General features: G+C 41.0%; 11 protein-coding genes across 11 annotated transcripts; 6 read left to right on the forward strand and 5 right to left on the reverse strand.

Moving 5' to 3' along the window:
• Positions 1 to 386: 386 nt before the first annotated feature.
• On the forward strand, positions 387 to 2,834 carry IOC2 (Ioc2p; the record flags this gene model as incomplete). Its single annotated transcript, XM_037290375.1, has 1 exon — positions 387 to 2,834. The coding sequence occupies one exon, from the start codon at positions 387 to 389 to the stop codon at positions 2,832 to 2,834; it is 2,448 nt and encodes an 815-aa protein (XP_037146270.1).
• A 1,029-nt stretch (positions 2,835 to 3,863) lies between these two features.
• On the forward strand, positions 3,864 to 5,033 carry GIS3 (Gis3p; the record flags this gene model as incomplete). Its single annotated transcript, XM_037290376.1, has 1 exon — positions 3,864 to 5,033. One exon carries the CDS (start codon positions 3,864 to 3,866, stop codon positions 5,031 to 5,033), a length of 1,170 nt encoding a protein of 389 aa, XP_037146271.1.
• A 601-nt stretch (positions 5,034 to 5,634) lies between these two features.
• Positions 5,635 to 6,369, forward strand: NYV1 (Nyv1p; the record flags this gene model as incomplete). The annotated part of the gene is made up of 1 exon (XM_037290377.1): positions 5,635 to 6,369. One exon carries the CDS (start codon positions 5,635 to 5,637, stop codon positions 6,367 to 6,369), a length of 735 nt encoding a protein of 244 aa, XP_037146272.1.
• A 50-nt stretch (positions 6,370 to 6,419) lies between these two features.
• Positions 6,420 to 6,989, reverse strand: DPB4 (DNA polymerase epsilon noncatalytic subunit; the record flags this gene model as incomplete). The annotated part of the gene is made up of 1 exon (XM_037290378.1): positions 6,420 to 6,989. One exon carries the CDS (start codon positions 6,987 to 6,989, stop codon positions 6,420 to 6,422), a length of 570 nt encoding a protein of 189 aa, XP_037146273.1.
• A 584-nt stretch (positions 6,990 to 7,573) lies between these two features.
• TRM1 (tRNA (guanine26-N2)-dimethyltransferase) lies at positions 7,574 to 9,244 on the forward strand (the record flags this gene model as incomplete). The annotated part of the gene is made up of 1 exon (XM_037290379.1): positions 7,574 to 9,244. One exon carries the CDS (start codon positions 7,574 to 7,576, stop codon positions 9,242 to 9,244), a length of 1,671 nt encoding a protein of 556 aa, XP_037146274.1.
• A 132-nt stretch (positions 9,245 to 9,376) lies between these two features.
• Positions 9,377 to 9,727, reverse strand: COX26 (Cox26p; the record flags this gene model as incomplete). The annotated part of the gene is made up of 1 exon (XM_037290380.1): positions 9,377 to 9,727. The coding sequence occupies one exon, from the start codon at positions 9,725 to 9,727 to the stop codon at positions 9,377 to 9,379; it is 351 nt and encodes a 116-aa protein (XP_037146275.1).
• Positions 9,728 to 10,368: 641 nt separating this feature from the next.
• On the reverse strand, positions 10,369 to 12,507 carry VBA4 (Vba4p; the record flags this gene model as incomplete). Its single annotated transcript, XM_037290381.1, has 1 exon — positions 10,369 to 12,507. One exon carries the CDS (start codon positions 12,505 to 12,507, stop codon positions 10,369 to 10,371), a length of 2,139 nt encoding a protein of 712 aa, XP_037146276.1.
• Positions 12,508 to 12,844: 337 nt separating this feature from the next.
• On the reverse strand, positions 12,845 to 15,526 carry SUL2 (sulfate permease; the record flags this gene model as incomplete). The annotated part of the gene is made up of 1 exon (XM_037290382.1): positions 12,845 to 15,526. The coding sequence occupies one exon, from the start codon at positions 15,524 to 15,526 to the stop codon at positions 12,845 to 12,847; it is 2,682 nt and encodes an 893-aa protein (XP_037146277.1).
• A 497-nt stretch (positions 15,527 to 16,023) lies between these two features.
• APC4 (anaphase promoting complex subunit 4) lies at positions 16,024 to 17,979 on the reverse strand (the record flags this gene model as incomplete). Its single annotated transcript, XM_037290383.1, has 1 exon — positions 16,024 to 17,979. The coding sequence occupies one exon, from the start codon at positions 17,977 to 17,979 to the stop codon at positions 16,024 to 16,026; it is 1,956 nt and encodes a 651-aa protein (XP_037146278.1).
• A 224-nt stretch (positions 17,980 to 18,203) lies between these two features.
• On the forward strand, positions 18,204 to 19,886 carry TMA64 (Tma64p; the record flags this gene model as incomplete). The annotated part of the gene is made up of 1 exon (XM_037290384.1): positions 18,204 to 19,886. One exon carries the CDS (start codon positions 18,204 to 18,206, stop codon positions 19,884 to 19,886), a length of 1,683 nt encoding a protein of 560 aa, XP_037146279.1.
• A 244-nt stretch (positions 19,887 to 20,130) lies between these two features.
• Positions 20,131 to 20,955, forward strand: MRPL1 (mitochondrial 54S ribosomal protein uL1m; the record flags this gene model as incomplete). Its single annotated transcript, XM_037290385.1, has 1 exon — positions 20,131 to 20,955. One exon carries the CDS (start codon positions 20,131 to 20,133, stop codon positions 20,953 to 20,955), a length of 825 nt encoding a protein of 274 aa, XP_037146280.1.
• Between the last annotated feature and the right edge of the window lie 100 nt (positions 20,956 to 21,055).

Consider the following 21,055-nt stretch of genomic DNA (forward strand, 5'->3'; position numbering starts at 1 on the left):
TATAGTAGAAACAAAGGACTAAATATTCAGCACCAAAAACAACCAAAATTTCTAGTTTTAGCACTGATTCCCGTCGATTATACTCTATAAGCCTTGATAAATGCAAATGAATACCTCTGTAAACACGAACCTCTTGATTCTTCTGTTTTCTATACCATGAACTCAATAACCATCCCTTTCCCAGAAATCAATTTTCAGACTAATCTCACAATATCGAAGTAGGGTAATCAGTAATCATCGCTCAACACGAGCATACTTAAAATTATAGTAAACGCGAATTAAGTAAAATAGATATAAGTTAAAAGTTAAATGAATAGAGGATTCTACGATATTCGAGGGCAACTCAAGGCTTTTTCTGACTGCCCATCGCAAGGTTTTGTGTAAGAATGAAAAGAACGAGAAGAAGCGCCACAAGATCTATTTCAACAGCTGCTCATTACGACGAAAATGGCTACGAGGATGAGGGTGATTGTAGCGGGGAAATCAATGTACCGAAATGGCAGGACTATATATCTGAGGAAACAAGAACCCAATGGGACAAATTGCATGATGGCAATGTTGCAGTCCAATTGCGTCTGAACATGTTCGATCCGGCCTTGTTCGCTAATTGGCATTACCAGTATACAGTTTCGTGGTTGTACAAAGTATGCGATTCGTATTTAACATTGGAATATGGAAGCGATTTAGACACTGCTAGTTTTAAACCTATGTGGAGAGATATCAAATTCGATGAATTGTTTCTCTTGGAAGATTTGTCCAACTCGATGAAATTTGCAGCGGATGGAGACTACTATGATAACCACATAGGGGACGAAGAGGATATTGATGAAGCTGACACGGAACCATTATCAGTGAAAATCCGATTAAGATTGCTAAGAACGCTCTCGAATAATAAAAGTCTGCAATTGAGAGATTGGGACGTGGTAATGAGCCATCATCTTGCAACTGAGGAGACGAGTAGCTTCGATAATATGTCACTTATAGAACAATTTGAAATGATTTATCAAGTAATTAAGTTAATCGAGGTCAGAAATATGACATTCAAGAATTGCTTATCGAACAATTTGTCGTTGTTTGAATTTCATGAATACGTTGTTGATGAACAAAATTCGATAATTGCATTACCAAACGTAGGTGTTTTAGTGTGGAAAAAGTTGACAGAACAAAATGAAAAATGTAAATTAATTGTCCCCATAAAACTAAACAATTGTACAATAAGTTATCAGGATGACGACAAGGATACGCGCGAATTGGTACATATAGATTACGCAAATGATATTGATAGATATCTGAACTCTTTCAAGATTGAATTCTCAACAATAACATCTAATTGGGAGTCATTTTTAGAAAAATTTTCGGCTGAACCGGACTTGGTCAACTTTGAAGAATTAATTCCAATATATGCCGAACATCAATTGTACATACGGAGGATATTGTTACAACGTGAAAAGGAAAAATCAATGGCACAACTCTTAACAAGAAGGAAAAGATCGTCCAGATTGGTTGCAAAAGAGGAAGAAACTAGAAGGAAACAGTTGGAAAATGCTTGGTATGAAAAATTAGATTCTAGGGAACTATTTCTCAAGGATAGAAATAAATTGGTAGCTAAGCAAATGAAAAAATACAAGGATTACATATGGAATCAATTGTGGTTGAAATTTGAACAAGATTTAAAAGTACTCAAACTGACAAGACGCAATGACGATGGGAGTCCGAATGGAGCTACCAGTGGCTCCGATGTCAGGCCCACCAACGTTGCAAATGGTAACAGCAACGGCAACAGCAACGGCAACAACATAGGTACTGTCGTCGCAAATGGATCGGATTTATTAACTGCGTTGGATTTAGATGTCATTTCCAACGGGCCCAGATACACCGAAAGCGTAATTATGGGACCGAAACCAACTTCAAAACCCCAGTCAGAACCAGGCCAGGAACAAGAGCCAATACCTGATACAGAGCTCGCAGATAGTCATCAAATTCTCGAGTTGCCAGCAGAGCTGCTGATAAGCGATGAAGAATTGGAAGAACTCGCCAACTTTGGAATTTCCACCAGCCTCGAAGCCGCAGACAAATGCCAATGGATTTTCCAAGATCCTTCCGAGCCACTAGTGCCAGCAATAACAATAGCTAGTCTAGAGGACGAAGAAGCAAATATGGACCGATTCCAGTCACCCATTGTGTGTTGCGACAAGTGTCTGAGATGGCAAAGATGGGAAAGCGATCAAACACCGCAATTGGTCGAGCTTCGGACGTGCGACACCCAAAACTACTCAAACCTTAATGGCGACGTAAACGGGAATCCTCTCCCGGCTGCTCAGAAGGACTACGGTCTAGTCCAATTGAACAACCTGGGAAGCAGGAGATCTGTTCGCGCGCATTCGTCCGCGCAGGCAATTTCCGCCGATCCAAGATACCTGAGGCCGACTGATAAGCGGAAACCGCTCGGAGAGGTCAAAGTGTTTATCTGCTCGCGGTGTCTTGCAAAGGAAGAGCATAGACTCAGAGAGCTGTTCTTACCGGAATTGAAGAAATCCCGGGCAGAAATCAAGCGCCGATCTGAGGAACGCGAAAGAAAGGTGAAATTGAAGGAACAGAAAAAAAAGCTAGCTCTGGAGCAGCAAGCTCAAGCAGAAGCACATGCTCAAGCGCGAGCCATCGCCATACAGCAGCAGGCTCTACAACAGCAACAACAAGCCTTGCAACAACGGGCCCTACAACCACCGCAACCACAACCACAACCACAACCACAACAACATCCACACCCACAACAGCAGCAGTCGCTACAGCACACCTTATCGGAGCCCTCTCACCTCAACGTACACCAGAAATAAGCTCAGACGGATTTACGTTTTCCTGTGAGATAACAGCCGATAGCTGGAGAAAAAGAACCGCAAAAAGGAATACCCAAAAAGCGACAACGCGACCCGCAGCTCCTCTGCCGATCACCCTGTCATCATGTACGACACACCCACCCACCGGCGGTCAAGTGAGCATGTTTTTCCCGAAAAACGCGAACCCGACGCGCGACAATTTGACACCCGGGAAAGGAGGTTAACACCAGTCGCGTCGTTACCGCGGTCTGCACGTAATTAATGACAGCATGCCGCGCATTTTGCCGCGGATAGCTGGCGCTTGAGATCTGAAGGTGCTGTACAGCTCTTGACGCGACGGACATGACGTGGCGAGTGGGAGCAAAAGAAAAGACGAGGAGGGGCAGCGAAGGCCCCACCAGCCCCACTGGACTCGGTAGTCAAGCGTGCCTCAGTGGGGGTTGGGCCGTTGCCGTCCGTGCAATGTGCTCTTGGAAAAGGTCTATTTTTGGGCTCGTTTCGAGTTGCCTCGGTTGGATTTTGCCGTTTCGAATTCCCGTTTCGGTCCAGGTCATCTGAATAGAACTTTTGGAACATTTTCAGAACGCTGGAAACCGTAAAAAACGCTAAGAAGGCTGTAAACATTGGAAAAACAGGAAATTATGATACATTATGACGAATTTCATTTCCTTTTCGGAATTCATGCGGCAAAGGCTGATGGTCGGCTGTTGGTCATCATATGCCTCAAGGTGACTGTGATTCTTGCTTAACTGGTCCAGAGATGCCCTTTGGCACATGTACCCAACTGGTATTACTTTTTTCAAGATACCTCATCGTCGTATGGTGAAGCGTGTCAGAAATATCAGCAAATACATAGGTTTTCTTCAAGAGTTTCAGTTTGTCTACCTCTCTTCAAGAGTTTTTGTTAGTAAGTAGTGCTAGGTGGTACCAGTAGTAGCCGGGTACAGTAAGTAGCGGAGTAACAGTGATAGCGATATAGCACGGCCAGCAGCACAAAGAAGAGAACAGGGACGTGTATAATCGAGAAAAATGCTCGTCAGCCCATTGACATTCTACGATACACAGATGAGAGGCGGCATGAATGAGAGATTGGCTATTCTTTCGTCGTTGAATGGCAGGAAGAGAGCGCAGCTGAGTAGTTGCTGCGACGACAGCCTTTGCATGACGCCTAGCATGAGTTCAGTTTTGACTCAGATAAAGAGACACAGCGCATGTTCCGGTGCCAGTATGGAAACGAGGCTGGATGAGGACGTAAACCCTTTCCAGTTTGATCACTGGCTGTCGCGTATGAAGAGGGCGGACTCCGAGGAAAGTGAAACGACCACGATGACCTCTTCCTCGAGTTCGGTCGATTCACATCCACTTCTTGGTGATGACTGGCCCGCGGTGCGGGAGCCTGCTGTGCCGGTCATGAAAGCGTTCAATCTGGCCGATTTGGATTTCACCAGTCAGTACGAGGCATCGGATCTGGTTCAGCTATTGCCTCCTGTTTATGACAGACGACAGGAGCGAAAGAAAAGGCGGGAACGTATGCAGGAACGTATGCAGGAACAAATGCAGGAGCAGATGCAAGATCAGGTAATACCCAAATACAATAAACCTATGATCTACGAATGCGATAAGGTTGAGTTGGAGCATTGGCCGCTGTCTAAGGAGCCGACAAGACAACCCGAACTATCTTCTAACCTGGTTCTGGCAGATAAACGATCGAGGCAGCAGACTCTAAATCCAAATTTTTTGAAATTGTACTCCATAGAAATGTCGAGTAAAGCCAAGAAACTTTTGCCTGACATAAATGTCGACGATAGCATTTTAAATCATTTGACCATTGAGGAGATTAAAGGTCTTGACATACACTCCAACGACGAGCCGCTTTCCCCAAGTGATATAAAGTTGGCTCTCATAACAAGAAAAAAATTGTGGTCCAATATGACGCATTTACAAAGACAGGATCTCTACGGAGAGGCATCACCTTGGAATTTGAGATTTGTCATAAAAGAACATCAACATACAGATGGGAAGGAAAGCTCTTTGGTACGAGTGAAATCAGATGTGAAACCATGGGTGGGTGACAGCAGTCTTTTGAAAAACAACACAATGCTCAAGCCATGCGGTAAAATCAAGCTTGGTTCGAATCCATCAGCAGCAGAAATTCAATACGTCGTAAAGGGTTGGTGTGACAGCAGATTTATCTCGTGATCACCAAAGTTGTTTTCACCTCTCCTCCCCATATACCAGCTTTTTACGCTTTAATGATTAATGATTACATATATTTAAAATAATAACTGATAGAAGTCTTCGCATAGCAATATACAATAGTCCTGTGAATACTCGCGTTTGGAAACTGCAACACACACAAAGCCAAAACAACTCAAAAGAGGTGCTAACTACCTACCAGTGGACAAGAATGGGATAGGTATGATATGGTTATGCTGCGCTCCATTTGACGGTTAGCTTTTTGGCAAGGAGATGTTTTCGAATAAAACGAACAATATGGTCTCTCAAGGTCGCCCATCCAAAGGACGGGGCTACGGTTCTAAGTAGATCCTGGAACTAATAATATAGATGGTCGTTGTGATCCAAACACATGACTCAGATCGAAGTCGTACGTAAAAAATATTACAAGCTTATAGATTCGTATGTTGATGTCGTTTAGGACGTTTCTTTCTATGGAGTTGATTGTGAATTTCTTATAGGGGCCATGGCCAATGCTAGAAAAACTTCGATTGGGTACGTAAATACATAAAAGAAGAACGACATCGCCTAAATAAATACCTTAGTGTTACTTTATCTTATGGTAATGAAAAGGTTGAACGTATCTTACGTAGAAGTTGTTAAAGATGGCACCACTGTAGCGAGCTGTTTTGAAGCTTCTGACCCATTGACACCCGGTTCAACACAATACGGGTCAGTTGGAGACTCTGCTGCAACGCCAGATTTATTTCATAGACTGGTAAATGATATGGTTATACCCAAAGTGGTACCGGTAGAGGGAAACAAAGTTACAAAGCTTTCTTTGCATCTGATGGATGGTTATGAGTGTTACTATACCACAACCCCTACAGATGAAAATAACGGTTTGAAAGTGTTCGTATGTTTCACGAAACATCTGATACCAAAAATTTTACCTATTCGATTACTGAGTGGACTGAAACAAGAGGAGGCATCCATTAACTCAGATAAAGACCTTGGCTTCAAGGTCGGTCAAATAGTTGATGAGTTTCACGAAGAGTTGAGGTCGTTCAGTAATGAACAAGGCTCTGGTAGCGCAGAAGCAACGGAAAGTGATCTCCAAGACATCTTACAAGTAATGAATGATAACATCGATAAATTCTTACAAAGGCAGGAGCGTATCTCTCTTTTGGTGGACAAAACTTCGCAACTCAATAATAATAGTCACACATTCAAGAGAAAGACGAATCGAATAAAGCAGAGAATGTGGTGGCACAGAGTCAAAAATATAACATTGCTGGTTTTTGCAGTAATATTAACTTTGAGCGCAATAATATTCTTTCTCATGATAGGAAGGTCATGAGAATACCTCAGTTGTTTAGGGTTTGTTCACCATATATATACATATATTATTCAAGTTTCATCATTTAACCCATTAGGCTTCGATTTTTTGGTAGCTGAATCATCGTTGACGCCATTACCGCTGGGCGTTTTTTCTCCTTCTCTATCTTCTTCTTCCCCCGCTTCTTCCTCTTCATCTTCCTCTTCTTCGTTTTCTGTATCATCTTGGTTCGTTCCTTCAGCAGTAGATTTTGCCTTAAGGTCTTTTCTCAGCTCTATGACATTTTGATATTCAATCATTTTATTGTTTATGAGTGATTTGAACCCGCCAAACCCAATCTGATCCAAAGAATCGTATACATCATTAATATTGCAACTTTTCCTATCCTGATTCTTGGCAAACTCTCGGGCAAACATTAGTAAATGATTTACAAAAACAGTTGCACTTCTTTGCAAAGCTAAACTAACATCTTTGTTAATCAGTATCTTCTTCGTCTCATCACCGTTGGCTTCTTTCGCTAGTTGCATTATGACACTCTTGGGAAACAGCAAGTCCCGTATCGTGATGTTTTCCTGCTCTTTTATGTAAGAAGTCGTTGGGTAATTTCCTTGTGCATCTTTTCTCCATCCCTTTGGTGGCATACCTTATGCTACAGCTAGTAGTTCTGTGCCAACTCGTTTATTCTTTTGTTTGCAAGTGGTCGTAGAGCTGAGTGTGCACGAACATTACATTTACACGCGCTTCTTGAATAAATAATTCGAACAAGCAAGGCAAGGTGCATAAAGATTATCAGGCATCCTTTATAGATACCGACTGCCGCTCCATGGGAGCATTTAGAAGTTCAAGTTACATGAAGCTGTTACGTGAAGCTGTTACATGCCAAGTACTTATGGCCTGACCTAAAACCTAAATCAAGTGAGCGTTCGACTTCAATAAACTCGAACAGATCCTACCAAGTTTCAAAAAAAAATTGATCCATATGACAAATCAAAATGCCAGCAATTGGCAGACTAGATTTCACACCTCAAATTGAGTTGAAAGCACCTGTTTACCTCAAACTAAAACGTGTGAAGCGACGGTCGACTTTTCAGATTCAGACTTGTGCATATTCTATCGATTTTCAATTCACAAAGCTCATCGATAGGATTTTGTCGAAAAAAAAAATTACTCTGGCTCATCGCTATAAGCAAACATACAGGAAAGAACGATAATTGCATTTTCAATAATGATTAGGGCGGCCTTATCGAAAATAAAAGCAAGATTGGTGAAAGCCCCAGCCTCGAGTATCAATCCAGAGGATTACAACATCGTTAAAGAAGGCACAGCTGAAATTCTGTTCCCAAAAAAAGAATCTGTGTTTTACAATCCAATCCAACAGTTCAATAGGGATCTCAGTGTTTGCTGTATCAAGGCATGGGACAATTTGTATGGTCAAGATTTTAGAGCCAAGAAGAGGAGAAAGAATAGGAAGGGCAGCTTGTCAAAAGTCGAAGAGGAACAGGAGTCAGATAACTCACGGAAACGCAGAAAACTGGAAGATAATAAGGTCGAGGAATCGAAAGCCCAACCACCCGTCACACCTTATATCAAGATATTGGAAGCGCTATCAGCTACCGGTTTGCGCGCTATCAGATACGCTCAAGAAATACCAAACGTTAAAGAGATCATTGCAAATGATTTGATTCCAGATGCTGTTGATTCGATCCAGCGTAACGTAGAGTTTAACCATGTTCAGGATCTGGTAAAGCCAAACTTGGATGATGCGAACGTTCTCATGTATCGAAACAAGGCAAATAATACCAAATACCATGTGATTGATCTTGATCCGTACGGAACCGTTACACCATTTGTCGACTCTGCATTGCAAACAATTGAGGAAGATGGGCTCATGCTTGTCACTTGTACTGATCTATCAGTGCTGGCTGGTAATGGGTATCCAGAAAAATGCTTTGCGCTCTACGGCGGTGTCAACATGGTGTCGCACGAATCAACGCATGAGAGTGCTTTGAGATTGGTATTGAACTTATTGAGCCAAAGTGCTGCAAAATATAAGAAAACGATTGAACCTTTATTGAGTTTAAGTATTGATTTTTACGTTCGTGTCTTTATCAAAGTGAAAACGAGCCCCATTGAGGTCAAGAATTTACAGTCAAAAACGATGATAACGTATCATTGCTCTCAATGTGGCTCATATCATTCACAACCATTAGGTCGTGCAAGTGAACGTCTCACAAGGAAGGGCAAACCGTATACGAAGTACTCTGTCGCGCAGGGTCCTCCAGTCGATGGCAAGTGTCAATTCTGTGGTGGTACATATCACCTCGCAGGCCCTATGTTCGGTGGTCCACTACACAATAAAGAGTTCATCGATGAGGTGCTGCGCATAAACCGTGAAGAACATAACGATTCTGTATATGGCACCAGAAAGAGAATTGAAGGAATGTTAACATTGGCCAAAAATGAACTCCCTGATGCATCTTTCTATTTCAGTCCAAACCACCTATCGTCCATTTTGAAACTGCAAGTACCGCCATTGAAAAAAATCGTGGCCGGACTGGGCTCTCTTGGCTATAACTGCTCACTCACGCATGCGCAGCCATCTTCACTTAAGACCGACGCACCATGGTCGGCTGTATGGTACGTCATGAAACAATCTGACGATAATGTGAAAGACAAAGACGTGGAATCGATGAGCGCAACGTCTGTTGGATACAAGATACTGGCTAACCAGTCTAACTGGATCAGCGATGAAGACAAGAAGAATTTCGAAAAGCTGTCCTTTAGCCCCAATGAACAAAGTGGACACATTGAAAGGTTGAGAAGATTGAAGATTGTAAGATACCAAGAAAACCCGACAAAGAACTGGGGGCCCAAGGCGCGCCCTTCCAACAACTAGTTTGTAACATAAAGAATGACACTTCTACAGTATATTTTTCAAAATTTTTCATTAAATTATTATCATTAAATTTTTGGGATATAGATACATCTATTGAATAAAATATCAACACAGTAAAGCACGACAGTCATCCTAATGCTGCAACTGGCTCTCCTTGTAGTGAACCGACATACGGCTGCACGCTAATGGCCATCCCAGACAGACAGCAATAAATGCAGACCACCCTGCAACAGCGGGCACTAATCTCTTTGCTTCTGTAATAGCCCACGACTCACCGATGTGAGCTTGACCTTGTGGCTTTGCTGCACGAGCAACAGTGCTAGCGCTGAACCTCAAAACTCTTGAGTAAAACATTTTTGTGATTGATGACTGGTCTAGATGTTGATAGCTGATTATAGGCAAACCAACGAAAAATAACAACGTGTTTATGAACAATAACAAGAACAAAATCAAGAACAACGAGAGACACAAGAAAAGGTACATCAGTCAATGGAAATAGGGTACCTTATATAAATACACTCGGGCATCCCTTGAAACACTCCTTCGCACTGAAATGTGTTAACAGCCAGTGCCACCAATAAAGTCGACCCCTACTTACAATGTTTTTAGAACAGAATGGTCTGATGAATTTTGCAAAATTGTCTGATTTTTCTTATTCTCACAGCAATGTCCCCCGATGTTACCGTAAGTGTTCCTCCTCTCCTGCACTGTATTCCAAGTATTTTTTTTTTTCACGCCATTTGAAAATCAGCAGATACACAAAATGGGCAGATTAACGGTGAAACGGTAGAATGCTGCAAAGTGCTGCAAACCGCTGCAAAGTGCATATGACTGGGGCAGCAATGATCACTATGATTGGTGGAATATGGATGTTCACGCGTTTCTGGTAGATCCTTGTCTATATAGATCCTTGTTTGTATTGTTTGCATGTCGTAGTCTTGGAGCAACATAAAAAGAACAGTTCGGCAAATATATTACTGGCTTATTGCCTATTGCCGTATTGTCTTGTTCTTTTGTATTGTATTGTCTTTTCGTATTGTCTTGTTGTTGTGTTGCGTCTTAATGGGAACGTACAATCTATAAAAAAAGTGTATAAAGTCTTAATTAGGCAGTTCAGCAGTGCGCTAAACAAGGTGGGTTGACTCTTCCGCGGTTGACTCGCTTCTGTCAATCGTCGCGTGAAGTTTCTTCTCTCTGATAATTGAAATGCTCATCAGAGTTGCTACAGCGCATAGGAGACAGAACAAGAAAGTGTTCTTGCATGCTAGGTGGTAGCAGTTGATCAGAGTTGGACGTAGATTCTTGGGAGACGAAGTATGTACCCACTCCGACGAGCTTGAGGCGCTGTGAATGATCCTCAGCAGTTTTTCCTTTGGATATTTGTCTGACAAAAACTCCATAACTTGCTTGTTTAGATAGTCGTTTAGCGATTCACGGAAGATGGCACCACCGATGGCGACACCCAGTGTACAGCCAACCGATCTGAAAGCGTAGGAGATGGATGTGGTGGAGGCCTGGTGTTGCTGTGGCACCGCGGCAATCATTGCCAAAAGCGACACGGTTATCATAACAGATGCGCCAAACCCCGGCACCATTGTCAGTATAAACTGTCTCCAAGTGGCTATAGTGGGTCGTATCAAGTAGATTTGCAGCTGTCCCAGTACGGCAATTACGCAGAACAAGACCACAAACCAATAGTATTTCCCAGTTTTCTTCATGTAGTAGCCGGCTCCCAGAGAGCCAAATGATACGCTGAAGAAGTTTGGCGCTAACCTTTTACCGATATCAATTGGTTTCATATTCAATACCCCAGAGAAGTAGATTGGTAAGTAGTAACTTGTTGTCATCATGGACATCATTCCAAAGCAATTGCTTAAACTCGATCCCAGCACATTTCTGTCTTTTAGAAACGATAATGGTAAGATTGGATCTATGGCAACTTTTAGTTCGACGTAAACAAATATTGCAAAACTTAAAACGGATGCAAAGCACATTGTAGGGAACATCTTCGACTCAAATGGTATTTCTTTTCCTCCTAAGGAAGCCGTCACCAAAAATAATGATAAAAACATAACCATGGCAGTTGCACCCAGCCAATCGATGGCTAATAATTTGGACCTAATACCGGAGCAGCCTTCATCGTTGGAATCTATATCTTCAGCTTTAGGTGGTAGTTGCAGAAAAGATATTATTAGGATTACACTAATTGCCGATAGTGGTACCTGAACTAAAAATGCCATTCTCCAACCACCAAAGCTGTCGCTAAACCAACCCCCAACTATACCACCACATGCAGTACCAAGTCCGAAGAAAAAATTACATATACCTTGATATAAAGCTCTTTCTCTCAAAGGGACAATGTCGGTGATGGTAATGGAGCTCATGGAAGTCACACCTCCGCCTCCGATTCCTGCTATAAATCTACCAAAAACCAACCACCATAATGAGTTGCTTAAGCTGCAAATTAGACAACCGCAGAGAAATGCAACGTTGGTAAAAATTAATAGTGGTTTTCGGCCGAAGATATCTGAAACTTTACCGTATAGTGGTTGGAAAGTCGCACTTGAAAGTAGATAAGCTGTTGCAACCAACGAAATCTTGGGTAGCTCATTGAATTCAGATGCAATATGCGCCGAAATTGTAGAAATTATAGTATTATCAATAGCAGCAAGGAATATTCCCAGGTACATAGAAAGCATAATAGCATTTATTCTCGCGCCGGAGATTTGCAATTCCTGGCTTGAAGTTGTATCCTCATCGAATGGTTTTGTCTGTGAAACTCCTTGCACTTGTACTTGGTCCGTGCTCTTCCTATTGATTGTACCATAATTTTGTGAGGACCTGTGTGCCTCGAGATATTCCACCTCTTGCTCTTCTATCAGACCAGCAACAAAACCGGGCAAGTCAGATTCTGGATCTTGCAAAAGTTCTTTTCTTATTGGTTTGATATAGTTGCTTTCATTCACAGCAGCTTCACATCCGTCCTCTACGTTGATCTGCGTATGTGCGCTGCCTGAAGTTTGAGAAGTATTTGCTACTATATTCTGAAGAGCGCTATCAACGGAGTTTTTTGAGCTCTCTTGGTTTACGGTACCAATATCTTCACGTGAAATTTCCCCATTTGATTCATCATTCACTTTATCTGTAGTCTCAATATCTTGGTGTGAGATGTCCAGTTCTCGAATCTTAGTGAGTCGCTCTTGCTCTTTCTTCTTCCGGATAAACTGACGCAGCTTTTTGCGCTGCCTATCCTTTTTACCCATGGTAACCTCTGATGTCACACTTCAGATCCCTACTTATTAAATAATTTCGGCCTAATTTGAAGTTCACTTGATGTTCTAGTCAAAGAGCATTCGACGTCTTCTTTAGTGTTTTCAGAGTGATTGACTGGGAAGTGATGACTTATCTGACGTTAAATTTTTTTTTCGTCTCAGTCTAGTGCATTCTTGAAAACTTAAATCTCACATACGCGAAAAATAACAACAGCCTTACGGTGCATATACCCATAAAATAAACTTTACAATGAATGAAAAATGCAAAAATGTCAATTATGTAATTACAAAAGATCGAATGAAAGCTAAACAAAGAAACAGTAACTTTTTAGACGTCCCATTTAGAGAAATCTGGGATTTCCACGTGGAAAAATGGAAAATTGGTTCCAGATGCGGCATACACATCATATTCTTGGTCATGCTGTAATGATTGATCGCTACTATGGCTGGTTTGAGAATCCAATGTAGACCTTGGTACTCTGGCTAAATGAAAACTCGAATGACCGGCGATAATTGACTCATCACTGAATTCTTCATTCAAAGTGCCAAACTTCATGCTGAGTAAGCTTCTCTTAACCCAAGAAGATATTATTCCAGAAAAGTGAAATTCAACTTGTCTATCAGCATATCTATTGACGGTCTTTCTCAAATCAACCAAACATTGTATGGATGTTGAATCGACTTGGACTACCTGTGAAAAGTCCAAACACAAAATTTTAAGAACAGGTCTATCATCCCTGATGGTATCATCACTATCAATCCCTTCTGGTAGTTGAGACTCCTCATCCGCCGATTCACCTTCTTTTTTACGACTAATGGAGTTCAGCAATCTCTTTATGGATTTCGGTGTTTCAAATTCACCCGGATCATTCCATGGACGGTCTGATTTCTTCTTTAAATGCATCAGTTGACCACGTCTTGTCGTTTCCTGTATTTTCTTGAAAATTATATCATAGTGTCTAGCACAGTTCAAGTATGTGAAACTATCGGTCATACGATAAACAAGAACACCTGGTGGAGCAGGTATTATTTTGACATCCGAATTCAATTCCCTTGTGTAACCATGATCTAAAGCCACCCACTTTGTGTGATACCTGTGGTTCGACTCCGAATCACAGCTGACAATCACATTTTCTTTTATTTTTTTGGTTGAAGAATGACCCACCTCAGTTGGTGCACTTTCGTTTCTGCTGTATTCGGTTTTTGTGGACATATCTTCCTGGACAGATCCATTAATCACTTCAGTAACCTCAACACGACCCAAAAATCTACCAGCGGGAAAGGCATTTTTTAGTAAAAGCATTGCACATGACCAGCATATGGCAAAATAAATACCGTTCTCAATACTAGAGAAAACCGTGATGAAAATCGTGACAATGAAGGCAATAAAGTCCAATGGATTCATTTTCCAGAACGCATATGTTGTCTTATATGAAGCAAGTAAATCTGATACAGCATGTATGATAATAGCTGACAGCGTTGCCGAAGGAATGAAGTAGAACGCATCGGTCAAACAATAAAGGGCCAAGAGGACACAGCCACCAGTAAAAACTCCCGAGAATGGTGTCCTGACATTACATTTAGCCTTCAAAGCAGATCTCGAAAATGATCCTGTAGCAGGATACGCATTGAAAAAAGTACCAACTAGATTTGATGCACCGATGGCAATCAATTCTTGATCAGGAATCACATTGTAATCGTTAATTCTAGCAAAAGATTTGGCAATCGCAATATGTTCCAAAACTAAAACAATCACGGAAGCTGGAAGTTCCGACACGATATTAGATAGTAATCCTTTAGGAATTTTCATAACACCAACATCTTTCAACCCTGATGGGACAGTTCCCAACACTCTTATTGGTTGTTCTGCTCTTGATTTGCCCCTCGTGATACTCCAAGAAATCGCAGTGAATACGACGATAATAATTGCATTTCTCATGGCCTGGGCGTAAAAATAAAACGCTTTCAAAATTTTCTTCTTCTTAGGATCATTGGCAAAATGTTTATCAGCTAACTTGATTCCGTAATCGCTGCACCACCATTTCCAGAAGTACAAAATAACAAGAGGCACCAGGCCGAATACTGCGTCAAGTTTTGTATCAGGTAAATGTTTAAGAGTCTCGATTGCAACTTTGTATGTAGCGGCCCTTGTATTAACTCTTCTACCATATCCCATTAGAGCCGGAATTTGTCCCCAAATGATATTAAATGCTGAACCAGTCATAAAACCAGCAACTGCATTTAGAGATATAAGTTCCACCAGGAAACCTAGTCTTAGTAGACCCACACCGAGAGCGACTATACCACATAACAAAGATAGAGCTGTGGCAATTATGGGACCAGTAATGGTAGTATCATTAGGATATTTTTCGAGGACATTGCTGATTGTCTTTGCAGTCTGTAAAGACATGACTGCGACTGGCCCGATACAGACATCTTTTGAAGTGGCGAATAAGCAATACATGAACGCACCAATAAATGAAGAGTAAAGCCCATATTGTGGCGGTAAGGTGGCAATTTGTGCATATGACATAGATTGAGGAACTAAAACGCAGCCGACTGTTATACCAGCGACTAAATCAGCATAGCCCCACTTTAAATTGTAAAATGGAAGCCAATGCGCTATTGGGAAAATAGATGAAACATATTTACCGGCGGCCTTTAGTGTTAAGTGTTCTTTTATAGAGTGATTGTAGTACTCTCTTAAATTCACTGTATTTTCGTTATAACTTGGAATTCCATCAGCTGAAAAAAGAGGCTCTTCGGGTCCCATGAACCCAAGGTTGGATTTTTTGAAGCCCTTTCCACCGCCGTATTCGTATGTGTTTTCATTTGTTCTATCGTTCATTTTGTCACCTTCCAAATCATTATTTTCTTGAGCCTTATAAAGATCATATTCTAATTCCAATTCATCCAAATCCTGTGTGGACTCGGAATAGCCGTTCTGTGAGATTTTAGATGTATCAGACAGCTCAAAATCATCTTTTTTAGCCTGATGATCCGGCCTCATATCTTCCACGAGAATATTTCAATTCTGTTTGCTGGTGTATTGTTAAAATATCAGGAACCAGTATGAGATTCTGTCGTCGTTGTTGAAATACGCTCGACAGTTGAAGAAAAGATAGTCTCTTTAACTTTTCAGATTTCCTTTCCTCTTAAAGTGATTTAACTCTCTCGTATTTACGACCAGTTAGGGTTCCAGTTCACATATGTATATATATATACCCAAATGTCTAGCTCTGAATAGCACGAATATTCATTCCCTCAAACTTTCAGCAAGTTTATGAATTACTAATTGCGTTTCCTTCAAGATCAATCTCAGCCATATTTTGATCTCCAAGAGATACGACTGTGCCACACTTGTTTTTTCAACAATCTTTATTTTTCACCTGCTCGTTAAGCTCTGGTTGTGCCCGCGAAGAGCATTTTGGATAAAATTTCACGTGAATATCGTTTAAAAAGCGAGAAGATTCAATGCAAATTGCACGTGAAGCAGGACATGATGAGCTATTTGAGTCGCGTATTCTCAGTTTGCTGGGGCGTTTCATGCGATATTTTCAGCTGGCCGCTGGACTCTATAATGCACCTGTAATGCATCTTAAATTTATCTCTTTCAGCGTCGCAACTGTCGCGGCTGTTAGTGTCGGCGCAATACTCGAAGCCAAGCTCAACACTGAGGGTTCTAGTAACATTCTTGTTTTTATGCTCCCTGCTCACGATGTCCTCCTCCTTGCGGAATGTTTCCCAGACTCGAGCTTGATTTATTTGGGAGTTTATTTTTGTTGGTATCTCAAGGTAGACCTGTTTGGAAGCCGTCTTACTGGGTACAGTTTTTTCCAAAGACCCTAAACTATATGTTGTGTGTTGAGGGGCATGAGACTTATTTGAGGCAATGAATACGATCACTGGGAGGGAAGGCGACGTCGTGACATCCAAAAGCTCGGTATCGAGTGGTAAAAACTCGTTGTCTGCATTGGTGGTCTTGAATACCGAATAGTGGTAGCCTCTTTTTATCTTGTGGAGGACTTTGGGTTTGATATTCTGATCCAACACCGATTCTAAATTTTCATTTACTTGTCGTAAGAGAGTGTCGAATGAATTCACCTTAGCGAGGTCATTAACAGCTTCCTGTTGATCCTCTTTTTTCAGCCTGGATTCAAAAAATTTCAAGAGCTTGTGTGCGATATCAGGCTGATCATCTAATTTCATTTTAGGTTTATAATCCTCGTTTATCGATTCCATTACTCTGTCACTGAACCATTCCTGAAAGACTGTAAAGAGCATTTCTTGATAGCTTACATCTTTGATAGTTCGTAGGGTTGTCTCAAGGAATGACTGGAGAGTGGTGGTTAAGGTAGAGAGTTCGGATAGTTCACCAATCATTTGCGTTTCCAGCAGTTGCAAGGATTTTGAGAGTCCGCCAATTCTTTCTGCTAGAATCAGCAACCTTTCACAAGCTGGAATAAATGTTAAAGTAAGCACTTGTGCAGTCTTCTGATAAGCTTCTAAAGCGAGTTTTTTCCATTTTTTGAGGTTTTTCTCTCCGAAGGCGTTAATAAACCAATCCTCTAATTCAATGGGTACTTCTCCAATTAGCAACAAAGAGCTTAATTGCTGATTCAAATTCTCTATATCATAATCGTGGTCACATACTTTTGTTAAAAATTCAACATATGGTATCACTAAATCTTTATTGATGATATCCAAGTGATCCCGCAAATATTTGGAGAGTTGTCTCATTGTAATAATGTTATCAATCAAGGAAATGGTCAGTTCGGACTCCAGCAGGGGACGCAGGTCAAGTGATTCTGCAGCACCATCTTTATGGAAAATACAATAAAGACCATGCTCAATCGTTAATATCTTCGGTACTGGCGACGACGAAAACCAATGGTCATCATTCGGAAGTACTCTCGGTACAGCGATTGGACATTCGCCTTGGAACATTATAATAAAGGTCCCATCTTCTTCCTGGTATACAATGTGAGTATCGAATATCACTGGTTCTTGTTCCTCGTTCAAAGATTGGCGCCGCCATACGTTGTTCGGCGGCTCGTAGGGCAAAATGTAGGTCTGTCTTGAATCTCTACCAAACTTTATCAATAATGGCATGAGCTTAGTGATATCGTGATCAAACGCTCCGCTTGCACGTTTTGGTAAACAGACACGGTCCCAAATGCCAGAGATAACTCTCTTACTCGTAAATCTAAGCAGTGACACTAGTTTGCCTCCTGCGAAGCAATTGTAGATCCTTGCAGTGCCATCTTTGAAAAATACGATGAGGAACTTTCCTTTCAAATAATCCCATTGATATGAAGCTATTTGCTTCAGATCTCTGACTATAATAGTTGCTAATTTTGCTTCATCTGCGAGACGAGTTATTACAAATCCTTTGTTGGTCTCCTTAGTACACAGAGCATAATGTGGGTTGTAGCTGAAATAAGTCTGCGAATTTGTCGCCATCGTTTAATAGATGAACTCACAGTCAAATATTCTTTTGAACTGGCTATTACTTTGTGTTCGTGAAAGATAATTCATGAATCAGGGCGCCTAAGCTTCATACAAGCAATTTGCCAATTGAAAAATATCAAATTATAGGCAACTACCAAAATAAATGCTTAAATTGTACATAAAGGAAATCGCATCGAGCACTTCTTGTGTGATATTGATCGATTTCCCTCAATAAAATGTTTCGAAAAGAGCCATTGATCAAACCGTCCAGTAATCTGAAGGGCTCAGAAAGAAAGAAGCTGTTGCAGACATGTAGGGTCCAAACTGGTGTTCAGGATTATATGTTTCCAAGTAATACCATAAAGCAAGCTAAATATACAGCTCAGTATAGTGCCGGTATAGTATACCTTGCTGAGGATAATGTACCGATCTGGTTCAAGGAAAAGCACAGTGAACTGTTGATTCCCACGGTATACACATCTTGGATGAATCCGCGATTGCTTCCGGTTGTTCTTACACATGATGCCGTAATTGAAGAAAGAATATTCAATGGTGCAAATCTTATGCTTGCCGGTACGGTTCCTCCATTTGACCCACGCTGTGTAAAGCAGTCGCTATGTGGTATTGTCAGTAGAGAGGCGCCCGAGAAGGTAACGGCGATAGGTGAGGTTAGATTAGACCTACCGTCATATGAAAGCGTGATAGGCAAGACCGGAGTTGCTGTTGAAATTTTCCACTTCCTGACAGACGGGCTCTCGCAAGCATTGAACGTCAAGATAGATCCGGATGGCTTTGTCAAAGACGAAACTGAAGGCTGCAGTCACGAACTGCCAGAAAAAAAGGAAACTCGATCAGTTGAGGACAGTAAGACATCTTCCGGTATTTCATTAGATAATATTGCTGAAGTGCTGGATGAACTGAGAGTGGAAGATGTCGATAATTTTTTTAAAAGATCTCTTTATTACACTCTAACAAATGACGAAAAATTAGAACTGCCAATCAGTGCTTCCAATTTCATTTCAAATCATATTTTAAAGAATTTACCAACAGTTGATCAAAATCATGTAAATATGAGGAGGACTTCATGGAAAAAGACAGCTAAATTTTTAAAGCATTTCGAGAAAGAGAACTTTTTGAAATTGAAGGGTAAGGGAGATGATCTTACAATTGTTGGTGTCAACAAGGCAAAGGAGGATTTGAAGGGATTTACACCATACAGAGTTGGTAAAAATCATTCTACCAGCTCAAGAACAACCGATAAGAATTCTGGTGTCTCCTGTATGCTGTACTCAGAAACATTTTATAAACCTAAGAACCTAGCAAAGAGTTTCATCTCAGAAGTCAACATCTCCCCAAAAGAACTATATGACGCAAAGGAGCTGCAAAATGCTGTTAATGAATATATTGTTGCAAAAAATCTTGTTGACCAAAAGAACAAAAGAATGGTACTCTTGGATGATTTGTTGTTCGATATGATCAAGTCAAAAAAAACCCAAAAGAACGATCCCCGTATCGTTTCAAGAGCCGAGATCATGGCACCACTTCTCGAGAACAATTTCCAGACTTTTTTCCAATTGTTTAGGTCCGAAAATGAGCCGTTGTTCAAGAGGCCAGTCAAGGGACCTTTAACACAAATTCGTATTACGACGGAGATGAAGATGGGTAGAAAGGTTGTCACGAAAGTATCCAATTTTGATTTCTTTCAAATTGATCCTGAAGACCTTGCCGGAGACCTCAAAAGAATCTGCAGTGGTTCTACAACCATCGGTGAAACGGCCACTTCTCCGAAAACAGCTGAAGTACAAGTTCAAGGCGCACATGTCAAAGTCATCACAGAGTATTTAAACAAGAGGGGCATTCCTTCCAAATGGATAGACGTTAATGACAAAGTCAAAAAAAACAAGAGCAAAAAGCATTAAGTCTCGAAATGCTATATGAAATGCTTTTTAATAGTATTTAATCTGGAGCTATATTGAGAGCCTTTGTATATACCACTAAACGAATCACCATCTTTTTTTTTTTTTTTTTTAATGCTTGAACTTGAATGCATCAATAACGTAATGAAATTTGAAAAAATAAACTTGACAAATTTAAAGCTGAAATGTACTTTGCAAGAGTGAAATACTTAGTTGGCACGGAATTGGGCTCCATATAAACTCTGTAATGTCTAGGGTACTTCTTGGTGGCTCAATAAGAAGATGCTTCTTGCATACGGGCCAGGTTTTGAAGGCTGAGGAGTCTGTTGCGACAGTTTCGAAATTGTCGAAAGATCAATTGAAGAAAAGAGAACTACGTAGAATGGCCCAACGAAAAGCTGCAGCTAAAAGACCTGCAAGTGATCATCCATTATATATGCCCATTTCGAAAGCACTGAGATTCTTACGGGCAGCGGAGGTCGGACAGCCTTCTTCACAACAAACATTGAATTTGACAACTTTAATAGTCGCTGAAAGGGGTGTACCAGCGCTATCGGGCAGTGTGTCATTTCCAAGACCAATTAAAGAAACGAAAATTGCTGTATTCAGCGACGATGAGGGGCAGTTAAAAACTGTTGCCGAGCAGTTCAATTGCCATCTCCTTGGTGGGTCGTCCTTAATTGAAAAGATTAAGAATGGGGATATTCCAGTTGACTTCGACAAAGCATTTGCTACTCCAGAAATTGTGCCTGCCTTAACCTCGCAACTAGCAAGAGTTTTGGGACCTCGTGGTGTTCTGCCTACTGTCAAAAAGGGTACAGTCGCACCAGATATTACACCACTGGTAAAACAAAGTTTAGGTTCAATGCCGTTCAGACAACAAGGAAATTGCATCAGTATTGCAGTAGGCAAATGCTCGTTCGCAGATGGACAAATTCTGGAAAATATTATCGCAACACAAGAGGCATACAAAGAAGCTTTAGTAAATCAAAAGTCGAAGAAGTCAAGCATGCTAGGAAAGACAACCTTGTCAAGTACGCATGGTCCTGGCATAGTAATTGATTTTGCTTAGATAACTGTCGGGTCATGCAGGTAACAAAACGATTCCTTTCAGTAAATCAGAATATTTCATGTAAATAAGAAGGTAATGTGAAAGATATACCAAAAATTTA

This window comes from Zygotorulaspora mrakii, chromosome 7, assembly GCF_013402915.1.
Source record: "Zygotorulaspora mrakii chromosome 7, complete sequence".
NCBI lineage: Eukaryota > Fungi > Ascomycota > Saccharomycetes > Saccharomycetales > Saccharomycetaceae > Zygotorulaspora > Zygotorulaspora mrakii.